The sequence below is a fragment of the Geotrypetes seraphini genome, chromosome 5 (assembly GCF_902459505.1).
Source record: "Geotrypetes seraphini chromosome 5, aGeoSer1.1, whole genome shotgun sequence".
Taxonomy (NCBI): Eukaryota; Metazoa; Chordata; class Amphibia; order Gymnophiona; family Dermophiidae; genus Geotrypetes; species Geotrypetes seraphini.
Window position 1 is genome coordinate 215,042,281 of NC_047088.1, and position 23,189 is coordinate 215,065,469.

Consider the following 23,189-nt stretch of genomic DNA (forward strand, 5'->3'; position numbering starts at 1 on the left):
AAGTGTCATAGAGGTCTGTCAGAGCCATAACCTATGACTAAAAATGGCACGGCCTCATATTTTTAAGGACGTGCAGTTAAGATCCGCGAGATCCGCATTTTACCCTTTCCCCTTGAAATGCACCAAACTAATGGCGCACGAGAAAGAGGCTTGGAACGCACAGAAAAGCAGCCGGAAGCTTGGAACACACTCATTGGTTGAATAGCCAATACCGCCCCCCCCCCCCAACCTCACACACACTGCAGGAAATACTGTAGTCGAATGCCCAGCACGGCAAAATTGTAGCGGGCCTTCAAAAGTAGCCCAATTTGCTGTGCACTGTTTCTCTGGCTCAACGCGCACACAGTGATGGAACAGGAGCAGGTCACGTGAGAGGCGGTGAGCTCGGTTTGTTTGGTTAAGCTAAGGAGATAACGCGGTTTCAGCTCTACAGGTCGGAGGGAGACGGGATTCGCTGATAATAGAGGCAAGTTGTATCTGTCCCCCCCTCCCCTCCCCTCCGGGAGTGAATCGATCCTCCGCGGTCATAATCTAATGACTTTCTTCAGGTTCTTGTGTTTGGTATCTTTTGTTTTACGTCCCCTTCCCCCCCCCCCCCCCACTTTTTTAATTGGCTCTGAGGATTCTCCCTGTTTCACCTGTGTGCCTAGGAGTGAAGCTGGGCAGGGAGAGAGGAATTGCTCTGATTGGGGCTTATGGGCTTCGTGTTACTACTGGTTCTCAGGCTCATTTGCTTATTTTTATCTTCTGTAACTGAAAAAATATTTCCCTTTCGGCAAGATGAAATGTTTCACTGATGTTGGAAGCAAGCACGAATGTCTATGCTGTATCAGCCTATTATTTATTATTTTGTAAATTAAGAACTGGTTTTAAAGATACTGGTGACACTACAACCAAATGCTTTCAGTCTGTCAGAATATGCCATGAATTTGCATATGTTGGTCTACAGTATATTGTAAGGAGCAGAATATGGCGGGCTGCTGGGACCATTGTTCAGTCACTGTTTTGCCCAATATAATATCAACAGCTACAGAGCTTGTGAGATGGTCTGATATTTGATTTGTTTTGACCTTGCCATTCAAAATAGTGTTCTGCTACCCCCTGCAGTATTTGTGTCTACATGGTGGACCAGTTCTTATCTTTTTGCTACGACGCCTTGATTTCAGGTAGACAAAATTGTGTGACTTGCGAGAATTGATGACAGCCATTCAGGGAGCAGTGCGGGGCCAGGCTGGAGTACGAAAAGCTCGCTCCTGCCTTGTGCGCCACTGGCCATGATATCAAAGGCAGCCATCCAGTGAGAGAGGGGTTCAGTGTGGGGCAGGAGCACGGAAAGCTCGCTGCTGAAGATACACTTGCTGGACCACCAGGATTTAATAAGGCGAAAAAAGGTACCGTATATGTGACATCACGATCTGTAATGCAATATTCACTCCATAAGACGCACAGACATTTCCACTCACATTTGGGGAAAGAAAAGTGAGTCTTATGGAGTGAAAAATATGGTAAGTCAAATGCATCTTCGAACAAGAAGGTTATTTAGGTTTGATTTGAAACTTTCGAGGTTGATTTCTTCCCGGAGGTGATTGAGCATCGAATTCCATAATTGAGGGGCTTTAATGTAGAATATTGATGAGCGTGTGGTATCATGTATTATCTGTTGCAGTGATGGTATAACTAGTAGATGTTGATTTTGAGATCGGAGTGTTCTGATAGGAGTGTAGGGAATAAGTAGCCAATTTATGAATTCCGGTTTATTGGAGATTTTGGTTTTAAATGTCAGTAATAGGATTTTATATGTGATTCTGTATGAAATTGGTAACCAATGAGCTTTTATTAGTAATGGTGTTAGCATGATCATACTTTTTTGATTGGGTTAGAAGTTTTAATTGCTGTGTTCTGTAGTATTTGTAATCTTCTTAGTTCTTTCTGAGTCCTTTATAGAGCGCATTACAATAGTCTAATCTTGATATGATGAGATAGTGTATGAGGATATTCAGTGAAGGAGTTTCTAATAAATTTGCTATGGAACGTATAATTCGTAGGCAATGTAAACAGCTTTGTACCACAGTACTAATATGATTATGATAACTCAACTTTTTGTTGAATGTTACACCTAGTATTTTTATACTGTGAACTGTTTATAGAGGTGTTGACTTAAGGTAAACGGGTGTCGATGCGAAATGATTGTCTTTACAGGGATATATTTAATGATAGCATGTTTCCGTCAAGCCATAGGCTTATCAGTTCTAATTTCAGGTTAATATTTTGAATTGTGTTAATGGGTCATTGAGCTATAGGGGTGGAGTATCTGAATGTCATCAACGTAAGCGTAGATTGCGTAAAGCCTATGGATTGTCCCAGAGTCAGTAGGGGGGGGGGGCGGTAAAGATGTTGAATGGTAGAGTGGAAAGAATTGATCCTTGTGGTATACCATAGTTCTGTTGGAGGGATTCGGATGTAGTTTTGTCTTTAATTACTTTAAATGACCGATCAGAAAAGTATGAGATGAACCTGTCTAATGCTAGGTCAGTAACTCCTATGGTTTTGAGTTGTTGTATAAGTAGTGAATGGTCAATTCTGTTGAGTGCGGTGGAAAGGTCAAGAGAAATCAATAGTACTGATTTTCTATGATCGATGTGGTATAAAATTGTACTATCATGTATAAATTCACTTTTGTTCTCTATATCTGTCATAGATTTATTTATTTTATTTATTTATTCAATTTTCTATACCGTTCTCCCAAGAGAGCTCAGAACGGTTTACATTAATTTATTCAGGTACTCAAGCATTTTTCCCTGTCTGTCCCAGCGGGCTCACAATCTACATAATGTACCTGGGGCAATGGGGGGATTAAGTGACATGCCCAGGGTCACAAGGAGCAGCGTGGGTTTGAACCCACAACCCCAGGGTGCTGAGGCTGTAGGTTTAACCTGCGCCACACACTCCCCTCATTGTAAGCTCTTTTGAGCAGGGACCCTCTCTTGCTTGTTTAATGTACAGCACTGTGTGCATCTGGAAGCGTTTTAGAAATAATAAATAGTAGTAGTAGCTTTCAGTACTAGAAGTTTCAAATAAAGTTAGCTTTCTTTCCTGTATTTTGCAGTTGTAAAGTTAGGGCTCCTTTTACGAAGGCGCGTTAGCGGTTTAACGCAAATAATAGTGCACGCTAAACTGCCCACCGCGCTAGCTGCTACCGCCTCCTCTTGAGCAGGCGGTAGTTTTTTGGCTAGCGCGGGGGTTAGCGCGTGATGAAAAGTCACACGCGTTAAACCCGCTAACGCGCCTTCGTAAAAGGAGCCCTTAGCTTCTAACAGCATTTGAGAATCCATATCTTTCAAGTCCTAAGAATGTTTGTCTAGCCTCCAGTATCCCAAAATACCAGCCCTGGAGAGGAGCGAATTGCATATGTTAACACTAAAATCTCTGTCCCTTTCCTTGCCCCGCACTGCCTCTAGCACAAGAAAAATGGCGGGCAGGCCAAATCTAGCAGAGAGTCAAGTATAAGTGCAATGTAAGAGCCTATAGATAAGAGCAGCTCTCTTGTGGCAAATCTTGGTATAGCTTGCTGCATGCCAAGCTTGATAAAAGATCTACATTAGAGAATGACACGGGGAGCGATCCCCGCAGCGAACCGCTGCGTGGCTGCGGTTTGGCTGCGGGTTATGGTGACCTCATTAGCAAATCGCCGCAGACGCGGGGACAAATCCTTTCACCGCCCGCAAAAACGGTGAATAGATTTGTCCCCGCAGGCCAATGTCCCCCCTTCTAGGAACCGCTATTTACCTGTGTTTCACCTGCACGTTGCCGCATTGACTCCGCCCCCCAATATACTGGCTCCTCATTTGTCAGATCAACCCTTCCTGCCAATAGAACCCGCCCCCCCCCCCCCGACGATCGCCGGCAGGAAGGTGCTCAGCCCTTCATGCCAACAGAACCAGCCCTCCCCAACGATCGCGGCAGGAGGGTACCCATCCCCTCCTGCCTACCCCAACCCCCCCCCAACGGCCCTCCCGACGATCGCAGCAGGAGGATATCCAACCCCTCCTGCCAGCTCCCCAACAGCCCCCCTATGATCACTGGTAGGAGGGTGCCCAACCCCTCCTGCCGGCCCCCCCAACGGCCCCCTATATCGCCAATAGGAGGGTGCCCAACCCCTCCTGCCGGACCCTCCCCCAACAAACCCCGCCATCCCGAAACAGCACCCTTAGTCTTACTTTCCAAGTTGGACCGGACAGCTCCTCGCTCGTCTGGCCAGCAGGCCTGCCTCCGTCCAAATGAGGCGGACCCGCCCCTCCCCTCCCCTGCCTAACCCACAGGATCCTAGGGCCTGATTGGCCCAAGCACCTAAGGCCCCTCCTATAGCGGGAGTGGCTTTAGGTGCCTAGACCAATCAGGCCCTAGGATCCTGTGGGTTGGGCAGGGTAGGGGCGGGCCATATGTGTAGATTCTACATGCTATTTGATCATTAAACACTAAAGGGGAGATTTTACTCAGAACACAATCCAGAAAGCAGCGGTATATTGTCAAAATGCTTTTGATTTTCTTGTCCTGTTTTTACAGTATTTACAAAATATTCATCTGCCTGGGGACCCATTCTTGGGTGATTTAAAGATAGAGAACATTTAATACTAAAATATATTTTCTCTGTTATCAGGTATTATACTTTATGGAAGACATACTTTGGTTTACGAGCATAATTCGCTCCAGACACATGCTTGTAATCCAAATATGAAAACTTATTTCCCCATAGGAAATAATGGAAACACAGATGATTCGGTTCCACAACCCAAAAACTAATAACCCCAAAACTAATGTACCTGTATAAAATAAAAAGGAGAAAGCCGCTGAGCCGCCAGAGGAGGAGGAAGAAAAGAAGAACCGCAGCCTGGGTGATGCCCCGGTACTGCTGCTCCTGTCTTAGCAGCTGCCATTGCTTCCGGAGCTGGGCTCGGTACCGCTGCAGAAGCCGGCGTGGCATTGCTGTGTGGAGCAGAAGCAGCGAACCCACAGGTGGTGTTTGCCATGCTTTCCCAGGCCTATAACGGTGGTGGTGGATGAGGGCCTCACAGCTCCGCAGCGTCCCAGTGCACACCCCATTACCTGCAGGAATGTAAACACCACCAGCACTGGCCGGACCTGTACGCACGCGCCGATCCCTGCCACCCGGAGCTCCAAACGCCCATAGTACAGAAGCTCTAACCAGGTACGTGAGCTGCACAGAAATAGCCCCTTCTCTAGCGAACACGCAGACTGTCCCATCTCAGGAGGAAGGCGTGCTCGCTCGTGCGCTCACTAGTACCTTCCTCGGATTTTGTCACCTCGCAAGAAGGACGCACTCCCTGCGGGAAGAAACATAGAAACATAGAAATTGACGGCAGAAAAGGGCCACAGTCCATCGAGTCTGCCCATACCAATGACCCACTCCCTGACTTTTACTCCCCTATAGATCCCACGTGAATATCCCATTTTCTCTTAAAATCTGACATGCTGCTGGCCTCAATCACCTGCTGAGGCAGCTCGTTCCAATGATCGACCACCCTTTCGGTGAAGAAGTACTTCCTAGCATCACCTTGAAATTTCCCTCCCCTGATTTTCAGCGAGTTTCCTCTGGTTACCGAGGGCTCTGTAAGACTGAAGATATCATCTTTCACCTCTATACGCCCCGTGATATACTTAAAGGTCTCAATCATGTCCCCCCTCTCTCTTCGCTCCTCCAGTGAGTACATCCGCAGTTTTTTTAGCCTTTCTTCATACGTGAGATCCCTGAGCCCCAAGACCATCCTGGTAGCCATTCGCTGAACTGACTCAATTCTTAACACATCTTTCCGGTAGTGTGGTCTCCAGAATTGAACACAATATTCGAGATGAGGTCTCACCATGGATCTGTACAGTGGCATTATGACTTCAGGTTTTCTGCTGTAGGTATTTGATTGATCGTTTTGTGAGTCACAAATCATTTTGCTTGTCTTGCAAATCACTCGCAAACCACATTACTCGCAAACCGAGGTTTGACTGTATTTTAATCTGCGATTAAAAGCATGTATTTACCTACATGCTTTAGACTGGCAACCTCCCAATTACCTATCTCATTAAGGGCACTGACTTGGCTAATTAACATTTCAGTAGTGCTATGACTTCAAAGAGTATTATTAGATTTCCATTCATTAGGGAAAAACACCCTACAGCAAGAAAGAAAAGCTCCTTTAAATAATTCCTTTCTACAAAACTGCAAAAACTAATGTAGTAGTGTAATTGACAAAACAAAAGAGAAATGTTTTAAGACTATATATCGCAGAGTTGAAAACTGTAAAGCAGTAGAAATGCTGGCATTGAAAGAAGTTGAACATATTGTAAAAAAAAACCCCAACAAATAACAAACCTTTTTATAAAGATTTCTGCCAAGGTTTTTAGGTGAATCACATAATATTAGACTTAAGACAGGGGTGTCCAATGTCGGTCCTCGAGGGCCGCAATCCAGTCGGGTTTTCAGGATTTCCCCAATGAATATGCATGAGATCTATTAGCATACAATGAAAGCAGTGCATGCAAATAGACCTCATGTATATTCATTGGGGAAATCCTGAAAATCCGACTGGACTGCGGCCCTCGAGGACCGACATTGGACACCCCTGACTTAAGAGAAATCTAATCTAATTGGAATTTCTGTATCACACTTATCCAGTACTGGTTCCAGGAGATTTACAAGTTATGAGGCTCATAAAGAAGTATGGGGAATAGTGGTTACATCAATGAGTATAAGATACTTTGTTGCAGGTAGAAAGGTGATGGGAAGAAAAGGTTACATTAGAACAGAAGGAAGGGATAAACAGTAGCAGGGGGAGGGCAATTGCAAATTCACAAATGGAATAATCTGAGTGTAGACTAGAGAGAAAGCTAAATGGGGTAAAGAAATGTTGATGATTCTTATGGCTTGGCAGGTGTACTACTGAGTTGTAAGGAATTTGTCAAACAAGTATGTTCAGCCTTTTCCTGAAGGTGAGGTAGTTTGTCTCTCTCCTTATAGACATGGGAAGCCATGCTATACCGTTCTCCCAGGGGAGTTCAGAACAGTTTATATGAATTTACTCAAGCATTTTTCCCTGTCTGTCCTGGTGGGCTCACAATTTATCTAATGCCACTGGAGCTATGGGTGGGCTAAGTGACTTGGACAGGGTCAAAAGGAGCAGCATGGGTTTGAGCCCACAATCTCAGGGTAGAAGTGCACTGGGACACTTTTTGAGGGGTGGGGGAAGCTTGTTTCTCTAAAACCCCCATCTGATGTCTCCCATTTATTTGTTGGTGTGTTTTTTTAACAGGTTTTTCCCCATTCCAAATTTAGGCCCCCCTTTTATCAAGCCGTGTTAGGGTTTTTGCTTTTTTTTATCACTGACTGCTGCAATAAATGGTCCAACTCTCATTGGACTCCTATAAGCATTGGAGCTTTTACCGCAGTAGCCAGTGATTTAAAAAAAACCCATAACGTGGCTTTATAAAAGGGGGCCTTAGTTTTTTGTTATGTTTCCAAAGACATTATGTTGTTCCTTGACAGATATATCGAGTTAAAGAGAATAAAAAGTTTTGTTAGCTTCTTCTGTTCCATACTTGTATTTCAGCTTGGCCCACTTATGTGCCTGATTTAATTGAAATGTCTTATGTTGTGAAATGTGGATTGTTTTTGTTTTTTTAACATGTCTAATTGGATATTTTAATTACAGGGCGTTTCTTGTTCGTAGCATCATGGTCACACTCATTCGTACTTTAGCAGATCACAGTGATGATGTCAACTGTTGTGCCTTCTCTTCATCTTATTTGGCATCCTGCTCAATGGACAAAATGGTTCGCATATATTCATTAAGTAACTTTGCAGAGCTTCCATATTCACCATTAAAAGGTCATACGTATGCAGTCCATTGCTGCTGCTTCTCTTCATCAGGAGACATTTTAGCTTCGTGTTCAACAGATGGGACTACAATATTATGGAATACACAGACTGGAAAGAAATCAGCAGTGCTGGAACAGCCTAGTGGCAGCCCTGTAAGAGTATGCAAATTTTCCCCAGAATCTGCATATTTAGCTTCAGGTGCAGCTGATGGTACTATAGTTTTGTGGCATGTTCATTCTCTGAAATTTTATAGGTGAGTTTTTTATTTTTTTTTAAATGCAAGAAAAATTGTATATATGTAATGTGCATTAAAAATGATATGGTACGTAACTGCATTGGTCCACTTTTAAAAGTTAATAAATATAAATAAAACAAAATAAGATGATACCTTGTTTATTGGACTAACTTAATACATTTTTTGATACTTGTGATCTGAAAACGAAGGTATTGCCTTTGAATGCTAATCAGAAAATGTATTTAAGTTTTTTTTTTTAATACATTTTAGAGCAGTGGTCTCAAACTCAAACCCTTTGCAGGGCCACATTTTGAATTTGTAGGTACTTGGAGGGCCTCAGAAAAAAATAGTTAATGTCTTATTAAAGATATTATAATTTTGCATGAGGTAAAACTCTTTATAGTTTATAAATCTTTTCTTTTGGCTAAGTCTTAATAATAATATTGTCATTTATAGCTAAAGAGACATATGGTGAATTATGATAAACATACCGAGGGCCTCAAAATGGTACTTGGCGGGGCCGCATGTGGCCCCCAGGCCTTGAGTTTGAGACCACTGTTTTAGAAGCTCCATAAATTGGGAATAGATGGAGTTCCTGAGCTACTCAACTTTAGGGCTCCTTTTACAAAGCCGCGTTAGCGGTTTAACGAGCGCTAAACTACTGGCCGCGCTAGACACTAATGCCAGCATTGAGCTGGTGTTAGTTCTAGCCATGTAGCGCGGGTTTAGTGCGCGCTAAAAAGCTGCGTGCACTAAAACCGCTGATGCGGCTTCGTAATAGGAGCCCTTAACGTTAAAACAAAACGGGAATCAAGAAAAAATGAGTCGGGGGAAGAAAGGTGGGTTAGAGGGAGGACATCTGAATGGTATAGAGGCAGATTGCTCAGAACTGGGCACGGTGCTTCATCGACTGCTATGATGGGAACAGGTTGAAAGAAAAAGCATGCACAAGTATTTTCAAAAAAGAAGAGCATCCAAACTAAATTCATTCTGAAAGTAAGAGTTCATATATATTTATTTCGATTTTTATCCTGTTTTCCCAGAAGCTCAGAACGGGTTACAATTTAACCTTCACAATCAATTTAAGAACAGAATAGTCGTGACAACAATTAGGTTACATTTAGACAATTACAAAATTATTTGAGGGTCCAGCCTAGTCTTAGCAAAGAGTAATTGGAGAGTAAATTGAGAAAGCTGTTCAGTTGAGGCCCTATTGTTGGAAGAGGAAGGCCTTTATTGCTATATGGTAGGACAGTAGTGAGTCTGGTGACCTTATCTGTGTGGGTAGCTGGTTTGGTAGACTTTATAGCCTAATACAACTGAATGGAATCTGTCTGTTTCGTTTTCAAACCAACAAATGAAAACATGGAACTCTGTAAGCCCTTTTTGACCTTATTTGGCTGACACCCTAGTGGACTACTGGTAGGGGCCATGGGCACCAGCTTCGTTGCTGGGGCCAAATGAGACAGGAAAAGAAAGATCATTCATGACTCTCAACATCAGATCACAACAAAACAAAGTGGGGAAGGGACACTGATCAGACCACTGTGTGGACAAACGTTTATGCACGATATAGAATCTCAGTTAAAATTCACATAAATATACATTTAAATAAAACAATATGTGGCAGGCATGTAAAGTCCTTTGTATGAAAAATGCTGTGATAGCCATGAACCGCTTCGAATTGTGTTTACACTTTCGTTCTTGTACTAGGTGGCAGGCACCTTAGCGTGCTTTTCTTCAAGGTTACTCAGTTTGGCTTTTTGTCATTTGGCACCATCTACTGGGATACTTTTACATCCCTGAGGAAGGCCCCTGTGGCCGAAACACAGATCGTGTTGGGGTCCAGTATATGCTCTCTTACAAAGGACTTTACATGCTTGCCACATATTGTTTTATTTAAATGTATATTTATGTGAATTTTAACTGAGATTCTATATCGTGAATAAATGTGTTTGTCCACCCAGTGGTCGGATCAGTGTCCTTTCCCCACTTCCTTGTTTTGTTTCTATAGCTTGCCCATGGGGTTGCTTTTTTTTCCTTTGTATTGTTCTCAACATTAGATAACCAGGATCCCCTTTGTAGAGGCCCTTTGGGGAAGGGGTCGTAGGTTCACAACTGCTGGAATGGGCTTGTCATTTGTGGGGGAGGGGGGAGTTCAAGAAGGGATGGTCAGCTGTATTCTGAAGGAGGGATTGGATCGAGGGAATTAGCTCCAGTGGTGGAGAGATCTGATGCTCTGGTGTGGGGGAAAAGATTTGAATGAGGCTCTTACCGCACTTTACTGACTTCTGCTTACATTTATTAATGGGAAAGAGCCGGTATAATTCCCATCTTTTGGGTTGGGACATATCCATATATTCTTTAAATCAACTAGGGAATGCTAGTCTTACTACTACTACTACTACTACTGTTTATCATTTCTATAGCTCTGAAAGGTGTACACAGTGCTGTACATTTAGCATGTAATAGATGGTCCCTGCTCTGAAGAGTTTACAATCTAATTTGGACAGGCAAACAGGACATATAGAGGTTGGGGAGTTTCTTGCAGAGAAAATGATAGGATGGATATAGATATCTTATGGTGAGTGGGAATTGGGGGTTGAAAGCAGACTCAAAAAAGTAAGATTTTAGCTTGCATTTGAATGCTGCTAGAGATGGAACCTGACGTAATGACTCGGGTACTTTCAGACATAGATAGAAGGGATGGAGTCTAGATTTGGCAGTGGAGGAGAAGGGCATAGATAGGAGGGACTTACCTGATGAATAAATACATGTGGATTTCTATTCCTTCATTTCCACCAAAATATAGACATAATATTGAGTTGTAAAACAAGTTTTCCAAAATCCAGGTTTTATATTTGTATGCTACATACATGTATATTATCACAAATAGGGCTTCTAAAAGGAAGAAGGCTAGTGTCCCTACTGAGCAAATGGCAAGGGCATCTCAGCACAGCAAATGCATGATTTTATGGACACTGCCAAGCACAGTATCACTAATAGAAAAAGGAGCAAATATTTGTTTTATGATTCTTTCACTAGTTTTAAGATTTCATGAGCTTTAGTTCACAGAACGAGCATTTCCTCTCTTAATATAAATAATAATACTGAAGATGCAATAAAAATACACAACTGAACTCTGTATGTTGTAGGTTTTCAATACTCCAGTAGTTACCACTTGCAATTTTGGAAGCTGTGGTCTCTTATAGAATTTCCTTAATGAAAGAATTATTGAATCAACATTCTGGCTGAAGAATCTTTAACATAATCACAGCATGTCGCATATCAACACTAATGCACAGCTACTGTATATCGAGAGGAAAAGTGGACCACCTTTATCTAAAACTGCTGTAAAAACTCCAGGCAATCAAACAGTCCATTGTGGTTACCATCTCCCTTGAGGCATGTATTTCTAGTGAATTTTCTCATTTGAATGGCTACATAGGGTTTGTGATCATTCGCCAGAAAGAGCCCTTGGAGAGTGATGCTTGTACATGATCAGAAGAGATGCAGTGACGATTCTGAACCTGTTATATTCCCATGAGTTTGTTACGCAGGTCTGGGCTGATTCTGAACCCGATGTGTGTGTGCTTTGAATTTATTATCTCTGTGATACTTGGATCCCTGTTCTTACTTCTATCTAACCAAGGGCTAGATTCACTAAGCAAACTGATCGTGTACCGATCGGTTTGCGAGCCCTTTGCGACCCGATTTCCCTCCGACCTGATTCACTAACCTGTGTCCTGATCATCCTCCAATCCACGCGTGCAAATGAGGGGAATTGGCATGCAAAGCAGGAAGGACACGATTCACTACACTTTCCGACTGGCTGGCCGATCAAAAAACAAGTGACTGGTAAGAACCAGTCGCTTGTGCTAAAACCCTGCTGTCTGCCCTGATTTCTCCTGCCTGCCGCCCTGCTCTCTGCCCCCATCTCCTGCTCTCAGCCCCGACTCTCCTGCCCTTCCCCGCAGTGCAAGCCCGTGGTTTTAACCTGTGGGCTTAAAGCTTTTTAAAACCACGGGCTTGCCAAAAAAAAAAAAACCAACCAACAAAAAACCCAAACAAACAATCCCAGCTGAGATGAACACCAAACAAATGCACAGACCATCTACAGGGAAAGCAGATGGTCTGCGCATGCGTCAGGATCGCACACTAGCGATCCGTGTCGGTGGATGGGGGCGTTCCTCTGATCGCCCCCATTAAAATATTACCCGGATCGGATACAATCAGGCAGGTTAGTGAATCTAGCCCCAACAATGTAACTGTAACTAATTCTAAAATTTGATTTTGTTGTTGTTGAAGGTGCTTGTGTGGTAATGTATGCTAAATTAACATGATTCATATTCATGCACCTATTAATAAATTGACTTCAACCTGATTTGTGTTTAATTTAACTCTAGATTTTGATTTGATTTAATAACTTAATATACAACTTAATGCAAAAGAAGTGGTTTACAAACTAAAATCAATGCAGTAGTTAAAAATCAATGCAGTAGTTAAAAACAAAGAAAAATGGGGAGACCCAATGATCCACAGTGAAAACAATCCACCGATGAAAACAAAAACTGTGGATAAAGATGTTCTGGAGATAATTTATTAAACACTGACATATAAAACCATGAAAATTCAATTAAAAAAGTACAATGATAAAAAATACTGTGATAAAAATCCAACCGGACCCTTAAACAATTCAGAATTTACAGAGTAATATTTAGAAATAAAACAAAATCAAAGGAAATGAGGTAATTTCTTTTTTTATTGGACTAACTTGATGCATTTTATGATTCGCTTTCGAAGGTAACCCCTTCTTCAGATCAGAAATAAGCAAACGACAAATATCAATATATATATAAGGGAAACATGAAAGCATTTCAGTGATGCTGTAGTTTCACAGGAAGAGGGAGAGGTAGGGTGGATAAGCAGGCGGCAGAGAGGTGACAAAGCAGTTTAAATTTTGAAGCTGAAGTCTTCAAAAGCTTATAAAATTAATTGACTTAGTCCAATAAAAAAGGTATTACCTTATTTCCTTTGTTTATGTTATTTCTAAACATTACCTTGAAAAGTGGACTAATGCGGCCACCACACCATTTCACTTGAGAATTTACAGAAAAAGTAAGTTTAAAAAATATCTGTCTCTTCCAAATCTTTCAGCTTGATAAATCGGAAACATTACAAGGTAGATTGTGCCACGAGCAGGGGCTAGTATAGCAAAAAGCTCTATTTTGAGTAGAGGTTAACTTCATAAATTGAATACAATAAATAAACAACATTGGGATGAATGCAAAAGATAATGATCTTGGTTATGCAGTTTGTTGAAAATATACAATGGTGTTTTCAGACTTAAAGCCTGGAAAACCATACATAATATAGTAGACTCTCAGTTAACCAGCACCAAGGGGGATCACTGGATAAATGTAGTTTCTGGTTGCTTGAGAGTTACTATTAAAAAATAGGCCTAACTAATACTATAGCCCATACTATGCCATACCATAAACTGTTCCAGACAAGCTACCGGACATGTGGTAGGCAAAGTATGAGTGTATTCAGGTGTGGCATGCTAAGTTTACACTTACATTTTTGCCAGAAATTGATTTTATTTTCATTTAAAGTATTCTAGTATTTCTTTTGCTGGTTGCTTGAGTTCCATGGTTGTTTGAGTTCCGGTTAACAGAGAGTCCGCTGTAACTTAAATGTTATTCTGGTAGCCAATGCAAATCTTTAACAGCAGCCCCCACTAGGCCTTTATTTTTATTGAACTAGATGAATTAGGGAGGATCTTTTTCTGCCATTAGTTACAAACTAGTTAAAATCATAGCATAGTGACAACCAATAAAATATACTGCTGTAAAAATAGGTATCATTCTAATGAACTCTTCACCACACGAATTTAAAGGTATAGCTTCATCACTGAAGACCCGTCTCTTTAACATATACTAATCCCAATTTTTATCCTACCCGCTCAGCCTTCTTTCCCTTTCTCCAATTTCTCTTGATCTTAGATTAACTCATGCTCTTCCCATTTGTAATTGTATTCCATCCAAATTGTTTTCCCCCACACCCCTATCTCTGACAGACATCCTTTTGATTCAAACCAACTTGAGTATCTTTCATTTGTAATTTTGTATTCCTGAAAGTTCTTTTCTCTTCCCATCACATCTCTTACCCTCATTGCATATATCTTGTTGTAAACATCTCTTACTCTCATTGCATGTACCTTGTAAACCGCTCTGAACTTATGGTATAGCGGTATATAAGAAATAAAATTATTATTATTAAAATTTCATTTACAATGCAAACCAACCACAACTAATAGTTTCAGGAATAATTGGATATATCATAGAGTAGCAAGGATACTTATTTGTGTTAAAACTAATTGCAAGGGATAAAAATTGAGTAGTAATTTTCAACATATCTAAGGTCCATTTAAAATCACTTGACCTTTTTTTTTTCCTTTGTTTTTTCTGTCTTCTTCATTTTAACCTTCCTATGATCTAAATGTGGCATGAGTTTGCCCTCAAGCCAACAAGGTGCCTTGAACACTACTGTAATATCATAACTGACCGTAACAGAAGTGGTGTCATCCTCATGACTTGGTTCTCCTGAGACTGGCATTTACTTCTCAAGTTGGCCACCTATCTTTTGAATTTATTGTCCTGGGACTAGTTCAGGACTTGTGGTCAGGATGTTGTATTGCTGATTGGAATGTTTTGAACTTTTTATGTTTCTAAGAGCTTAGTTTTATTCTGTTGCTTTTTCCCTAGATCTGGTTCCGTTAAGGATGGTTCTCTGGTGGCCTGTGCATTTTCTCCTGGTGGAAATATTTTTGTCAGTGGATCATCAGGAGGAGACTTAACAGTGTGGGATAACAACATGAGATGTTTATATGCCGAGAAAGCACATGATCTTGGAGTCACATGCTGTGACTTTTCTTCACAGCCAATTACTGGTTGGTTGCCTTCACATTTAAGGATATTATATAAAGACTTTATCCAGGCAAAACTATCGGGCAAGGAATCTGAAATCGATATTAGCCAGTATGGCTGGTTCAAGTTTTATGTGCTTGTATTGCATCCTTCTGATCTTTATCTGAATTGGGTATTTAAGGATGTATGTGTTTTTTTGTGCATATACAGAAAATGAGACCTTTTATTTTTAAGATAAATAATTACTATTTTACAAATTTCATTTTCATTAAAGCTGTTTACTATTTCAAAATGTGATTTTCTTCTTATTATTTTTATCAGATGGAGAACATGACTCAAAATCTTTTCGACTTGCATCATGTGGTCAGGACAACCAGGTCAAGTTATGGATTCTATCATTAAGTGTTATCACAGGTATGTCTTGCGTTAAAAAAATTATGATCATGCTGAAAAGACTAGTTATGAGCTGAAAAATATGCCTGAAATCTGGAGGAATTGCAGATCACAGTAAGATCCAGTGATCTTCCAAATTCTTGCCCCCTGGCCATAAGCACATTTTTCTCTGCAATGTGACCACCCCCCCACCCACCCAGGACTTACCCTTGGATCAGCATTGGTGGTTTCGCCATTCCACTCCTACCTGGCACTTTGCCAGGACCCAAAATGGTGCAAATGATTTTTAGTGGTAGTTTCTTGGTACTACTGGTAGGGGGCATCCTTCCATATGAGAATTGTTCTTAGTAGTAGTACCACCAGGCTACCATTATATGTCATCAGTGCCATTTTGGATCCTTGCGCAGGATGGGGGGCACTCCGAACTGTGCTGACTGAAACCACCAATAGTAAGTCCCAGATGGAAATAGGGATAGGGAGGTGCTTATGGCCAAGGGTAAAGTTTGATTTTGAAGGAAAGGCTTTAGGAATTCAGTGAGGGATCCATTTGGGAAAGGGATCAGTGTCTGGCAGTATGACATGTGTTAGGACAAGATTGGGAGGGAGCACATGCTGCAGCAGCAGTAATAGTCTTATTTTTCATTGGGGCTTCATTGGATTGCTGGTAGTATCTGCCGCTGCCTATAGCATGGTGTTCATGTGCTAATTCTCTGCTCTGTGCGATAAGTGCATGGCCTGTGCTGGGCATACTCCCTTCATTTACCTCAAAGACTTTGCACTTTTGTTTTTGATATGTGGTTAATGCAAAACTTAAAAGCTCTTTAGTAAAAGTACCCGTATATTGTAAAGAGAATGAAAAAAATGTTTAAAGTGTGCAGTTTCACAGAATAAAGGGATCTTTTGTTTAGTTAGTGAGAAGGTATTGTTTCTGGTTGCTGAGTGCCATTGTCGGTATGTTTTTTGATAACATCTATTTATTTGATGTCCCTGAACAGTCTGTGGATTCTGTTCTGAAGGTAAGAACCCCAACTAGCTCTTGGGGTCTGAGGTCATCACTCCAGTCATGGAAGATTTCCTAATTTTTTTTTCTCCCTCAAATCAAATTTCTTCTTTAACGTTTCAGTTCTGTATAGTGGTATATCCTAACTAGTATGCCTTCAGATCTCATCAAGTTGCCAGAGAAAATCTGATGCTCAGGTCCAGACTAGCATCTTACAGCAACAGTGGCTTGTGAGTTCAGGAGATACTTTCTGAGCGCATGTATCTAGGCAGGAGAGAGACATGTGTGACTGCATATCATGAGCTCCAGGGCGTTGGAATTAATAGGCCAAACGTAGTGCATGATAGCAAGGTTTTACATTTTTGCAACACACATTGCACAAGCAGTTAGCATTCACCTACTTAGCTTTCCCATTTGAGTCTTCCAGCCTCTGGTGAGGCTTTAGTGCTTCTCTAGTTTTTTTTCTTTTGGCCATATAATGCTTCATCCCCACAGATCTTATTCCATAGAGTTTTATATGTGTGGTACAATAATTTTCTGAAAATGCATGAACACATAAGGGGCCTTTCTTAAATATGTGTACAGTACATACTGCTACACCACAAACTAAATTTAGATTTGGCCTAAAAATTGCTATGTGCTTCATAAACAATAGCCAGCTTTAGTAGTGTAGTATGGGACTCTACTGGTTTAACCCCAGGACCATTTCAGTTTTGGGCAATACCTGAATTGGCCATTGTTGGAAATGGAATAATTTGCTAGATGGACCTTTTTGGTCTGATCCAGTAGAATAGCTCTTATGCTTTTAAGCTACGAGTAATTGTAGCCTTTGTGGTTTGTGTTTGATCCTCATTTGACTTTTCTCTTTAATCATTCTTGGTAGGTTTTGAAATGAAATTTAAATGCACATTAAGTGGACACTCTGCCCCAGTTCTCTCTTGTGCATTCTCATATGATGGACAAGTTTTAGTCTCGGGGTAAGCAATGCCATTTCATTTAGATTATGAATTAAGTAACCTAGTTGTCTTTTCTATTGCATTTAGAACTATAGACTTAAAGGTCAGCAAAGAAACTAAAAGTGGCATATACAGTCCGTTCTCATTATTCACGGTAGTATGGCTCCTGAAAATGTTCGCAAACTGCGAATAATGAAACATTGATTCTATGAGAAAATAGAGGTTAAGTTTCAGCAATACATGTTGTGCCTCGAAACCGCAGAAAATATGGATCCTATTAGGAAAATAAGGTTAGGTTCCTGCATGGGACAGCACTTGGAGTACTTGTAATTCACTCTCCAGTCTTGGAGGCCATATCTGGAAGCAAACGCCAGACTGTGAGGTGAAAGCAAAGAAATCAGTTTTTTTAAGAGCCAGTCCGTGTATACTCAAACACAGTGGCGCAAATGGGGAATATTGGTAACAATTGAGTCAACCGTGGATATTCAAAATCGCATATCAGGAATGCACGAGTAATGATAACTCGGTTCATAGACAATCCCGCGAAAGACAAAAGTGCGCGCCGACAACTGAGCGCAAGATGGAGGCGCGCACTGAAGAAAATTACAGTTTTTAGGGGCTCCGACGGGGGGTTTTGTTGGGGAGCTCCCCAGTTTACTTAATAGAGATCGCGCCGGCGTTGTTGGGGGGTTTGGGGGCTTGTAACCCTCCACATTTTACAGTAAACTTAACTTTTTCCCTAAAAACAGGGAAAAAGTGAAGTATTCAGTAAAATGTGGGGGGTTACAACCCCCCAAACCCCCCACAACGCGGCGCGATCTCTATTAAGTAAAGTGGGGGGGTGCCCCCCCACCCCATCGGAGCCCTAAAAACTGTAATTTTCTGCGGCGCGTGCCTCCGCACTGCGCTCAATTGTCTGCGCGCGCCTTTGTCCCGGCGCACTTTTGACCTGACACCGATAACTCTGGCTGTATGGCTTTTATATATTTATATAGAAAATATAGATAGATAAAAATACCTATTAGAGTTCATAATACCTCATCATACTTGAAGCTCATTATATACACTTATCCTGCACAAGACAGGTTTTTTCTTGTACCCCATAAACAATGAAACAATAACATCCACTCCTTCCCATCTGAGTGGTGCACCCCCCACACCCATTACCTGATAATTGGGCAGACTAGACAAGCCAATGGTCTTTTTATCTCCTTGATTTTTCTCTGTTTCTATTCCTTTTCCATCATCCCATCCCCGATTGCATACAATACATCTCCCCAGTTTCTTGCACCCAAATTCCCTGGAAATTATTCATTGTCTGCCCTTTATGGCTGTGAACTTACTTAAGAAAGTTACTTTTCATCCTGGTCATAATCCCATGTCACCCCAGTAAAATCTTGCATCTTAAGGCCCACTCTTGTCGCTGCCACATTGAACTGTTTTATGTGGTCCCGGTTGGCATTCAGCACATGGTTTATCCCAGGACAAGCAGGCAGCATATTCTTAACGTATGGGTGACGTCACCGACGGAGCCCCGGTACGAACCTTTTTAACTAGAAAGTTCTAGTTGGCCGCACCACGCATGCGCGAGTGCCTTCCCGCCCAACGGAGGAGTGCGTGGTCCCCAGTTTCTTCGTTTCTGCAGAGCGAAGAAGTCGCATGTTTTTCAACGGCCGTTGAAATTATTTAGTTTGCCTTCCCGCTCGTGTATTTTTTTCTGAATTTCTTCTTTTTTCCCTTTGGATTACTTTATTTTTCCTTAAAAAAAAAAAACTCATCGAGTTTTCTTTATTTTTTCGAACCGGCCCCGGCGGGGCCTGTTGTCATCATACAGGCCTCCGGCTTTGATTTTGCGGAGGCCGTGTTTCCCTTCATGCCCCCTCAACCGGGTTTTAAGAAGTGCCAGCGGTGTGCACGCCCAATCTCTCTCACAGACCCGCACAATTGGTGCCTCCAGTGCCTGGGTCCAGAGCATCGGGCTGACACCTGCACCCGCTGTGCTATGCTTAAAAAGCGCACTTTGAAAAATAGGCAGATCCAGCAAAATATTTTGTTTGGTACCGGATCTGCCATGGAACCTGCCACGACGTCGACGGCACCCCAAAAGTCGGCACCGACGACGTCGACACCACCAGACCCTTCCTCGGGGTCGTTGGGCCCAGGTAAGCTGGCTAAGAAGCCTTCCACTTCCCTCGAGCGCCCTCCTGCCACGGTTGCGACACCGGCCCTTCCGGCACCGCACCGGCCCCGCAAACGCTCCGCTCCGATCTCGGTGAGTGCCTCATCATCGGCCTCCTCATCGCCGGAGCGTAGAGCGGCACCTATGGTACCGAAGAAGAAAAAAGCGGTACCGGTGCCTCCCCTGGATGACCGCATCGCAGCCATACTCCAAACACAGTTACAGGAGCAGCTGCAACAACAACTCCAACAACTGTTGCCGGCGTTGCTGGCACCGCACCTTCCGGTACAGGACCGGTCCGAGCCTCGCACTGTCCCATCGGTGTCGACCCCCTCGGTACCGATTAATACCTCCATGCCGGTGCTCTTGGCCGAAACACCTACAGTGCATACCCGTGCTGCTGCCGACCCTGTCCGGTCCCAGGAACGACATCGGTCTTCCTCACCCGGTACCGCCTCGGTGCACTCAGGCAAATCTCTCTCAAAGACCCGCCATGCCGAGCCCTCCACGCCGATGTCCAAACGTACACACCCCGACGTTAGGGACCCAGACTTGTGGGAAGATTCCCCTCACGGTACCGAAGAGGACGCCTCGTCAACCGACGAAGAACCCTCCATGACCGACACCGTCTCCAAACCAGAGCAATCCTCTTTCTCTAAATTCCTTAGGGAGATGTCAGCAGCTCTTTCCATCCCCTTAGAGTCCGACTCTAAGAAGTCTCAGGCTTTCCTCGATGCCCTAGACTTTGAGCAACCTCCCAAGGAATTTCTAAAGTTGCCCGTCCACGACATCTTGCAGGAAACTTTCTATAAGAACTGGGAGACTCCCTTCACTGTTCCCGGAGCCCCTCGTAAATTGGATAGCTTATACCGGGTTATCCCAATCCCAGGGTTTGACAAACCTCAATTGCCCCACGAGTCCCTCCTGGTGGAATCTACTTTAAAAAAATCTCAGGGTTCCAGTGTATATGCCTCCACCCCTCCTGGCAGAGAGGGAAAAACCATGGATAAATTTGGTAAGCGCCTTTTCCAAAATGCCATGCTAGCCAATAGAGCCAATAACTACACCTTCCACTTCTCCTTCTACATGAAGCATCTGGTGCAACAGCTCTCCTCCTTGCAGAAATATCTTCCTGAACGTAAGGTCCCTATGTTCCAGCAACAAATTTCCAGCCTCCTCCAACTCAGGAAATTTATGGTTCGTTCCATCTACGACTCATTTGAGCTGACCTCTCGCGCATCTGCCATGGCAGTGGCCATGCGCCGTTTGGCATGGCTGAGAGTCTCTGACCTGGACATTAACCACCAGGACCGCCTGGCTAACGCATCTTGTCTGGGCGATGAACTCTTCGGAGAGTCCCTGGACTCAACAACCCAGAAACTCTCAGCACATGAGACCAGGTGGGACACCCTGATCACACCTAAAAAGAAGACTCCACCTGCTCGTCCCTACAGACAACAGTCTTCTTACCAGCGCAGGTTCTCGGCCAGACCTCTCAACCCGCCTCAACAACAGTCTCGCCGTCCTCGCCACCAACATCAGACTCAGGCTCGCCCACAGACTCAACCTGCCAAGCCTCTTCCTTTATCTAAGCCGTCTCAACCCTTTTGACTCTTTTCTCCAGAGCATAGCCATTCTCCCACCATCGCTGCCTCTACCTCAACCTATCGGAGGACGTCTTCAGCTTTTCCTCAGCCGTTGGGAGGTCATCACTTCGGACCAGTGGGTCCTCAACATCATTCGCCACGGCTACTCTCTCAACTTCCAGACTCTTCCACCAGACCATCCTCCCGTAGAGTCTGCTTCTCACTCCTCCCAAACCCCCCTCCTCCTGAGGGAGGTCCAATCCCTCCTTCTCCTCAGTGCCATCAAAGAAGTACCTCCGGACCAAAGGGGTCAGGGATTCTACTCCCGCTACTTCCTGGTTCCCAAAAAAACAGGAGACCTTCGTCCCATCCTCGATCTCAGGGACCTCAACAAGTGTCTAGTCAAGGAGAAGTTCAGAATGCTCTCCCTAGCCACGCTTTACCCTCTTCTCTCCCACCACGACTGGCTATGCTCCCTAGACCTCAAGGAGGCCTACACTCACATCCCAATCCATCCGACTTCACGTCGCTATCTACGGTTCCAGATTCAGCACCATCACTATCAGTACAAAGTGCTACCCTTTGGCCTCGCATCATCGCCCAGAGTGTTCACCAAGTGCCTTATTGTGGTGGCGGCGGCCTTCCTCAGGTCTCACGACCTTCAGGTGTTCCCCTACTTGGACGATTGGCTGGTGAAAGCACCTACGTCTCCGCTTGTACTACAAGCCACTCATCACACCATCTCGCTCCTCCATCTCTTGGGTTTCGAGATCAACTACCCCAAGTCGCATCTGCTTCCCACTCAGCGACTTCAGTTCATTGGAGCAGTTCTCGACACCACTCTAATGAGGGCATTTCTCCCCTCCGACCGCCATCGAACTCTGCTCCACCTCTGCCGTCAGGTGCTCCTTCATCACTCCATCCCAGCTCGACAGATGATGATCCTCCTGGGCCACATGGCCTCGACGGTCCATGTACTTCCTCTGGCGCGACTCCACCTCAGGACACCTCAGTGGACTCTGGCCAACCAATGGTCACAGACCACCGATCCTCTTTCTCATCCCATCTCTGTGACATCGTCTCTTCGGCAATCTCTTCAATAGTGGTTGAACTCCTCCAATCTTTCCAGGGGTCTACTCTTTCATCTACCCCCTCACTCCATGATCATAACCACAGATGCCTCCCCTTATGCGTGGGGAGCCCACCTGGGAGATCTTCGCACCCAGGGACTCTGGACCCCTCAGGAGCGTCAACATCATATCAATTTCCTGGAACTCAGAGCCATGTTCTATGCTCTCAAAGCCTTCCAGCACCTGCTCTACCCTCAGGTCCTTCTCCTGTGCACAGACAATCAAGTCGCCATGTACTACATAAACAAGCAAGGTGGCACCGGATCTCCCCTCCTCTGTCAGGAGGCCATCCGCATCTGGACCTGGGCCACGGCCCACAGTCTCTTCCTCAAGGCTGTCTATATCCAGGGCGAACAGAATTCCCTGGCCGACAATCTCAGCCGCATCCTTCAACCTCACGAGTGGACCCTGGACCCTCCCACGTTCCGCTCCATCTTTGCTCGCTGGGGCACTCCGCAAGTGGACCTCTTTGCAGCCCCTCACAACCATCAGCTGCCTCAGTTCTGTTCCAGACTTTTCTCCCCTCATCGTCTAGCCCCGGATGCATTCCTGCTCGACTGGACAGATCGGTTCCTATATGCCTTTCCTCCGCTACCTCTGATGTTGCGGACGTTATCCAAACTCCGCAGGGACAGAGCCACCATGATTCTCATCGCCCCTCGGTGGCCTCGCCAACACTGGTTCTCCCTCCTTCTTCAGCTCAACTCCAGGGAGCCCATTCCTCTTCCTGTGTTTCCTACTCTACTTACACAGCAGCATCAGTCTCTACTACATCCCAATCTGTCCTCGCTCCACCTGACAGCTTGGTTTCTCTCGGGCTGACCTCTCCAGAGAATCTGTCTCAGCCTGTCCGTCGTATTCTGGATGCTTCCAGGAAACCGGCCACCCTCCAATGT

At 43.9% G+C, this 23,189-nt stretch overlaps 1 protein-coding gene across 3 annotated transcripts in view; it reads left to right on the top strand.

Annotated features, from left to right (window-relative positions):
* Window positions 1-212: 212 nt before the first annotated feature.
* Window positions 213-23,189, top strand: part of WDSUB1 (WD repeat, sterile alpha motif and U-box domain containing 1) — a 45,608-nt gene continuing 22,631 nt past the window's right edge. The window contains exons 1-5 of one of the 3 annotated variants that reach the window (XM_033946254.1): window positions 213-466; window positions 7,719-8,138; window positions 14,888-15,072; window positions 15,371-15,463; window positions 17,326-17,419. In XM_033946254.1, the coding sequence (XP_033802145.1) occupies window positions 7,741-8,138; window positions 14,888-15,072; window positions 15,371-15,463; window positions 17,326-17,419 (770 nt within the window). In that variant the 5' untranslated portion in view covers window positions 213-466; window positions 7,719-7,740. Of the gene's footprint in view, window positions 467-1,329; window positions 1,392-7,718; window positions 8,139-14,887; window positions 15,073-15,370; window positions 15,464-17,325; window positions 17,420-23,189 lie in introns of those variants that run through there. The other 2 variants (XM_033946256.1, XM_033946255.1) reach the window with 2 other exon arrangements.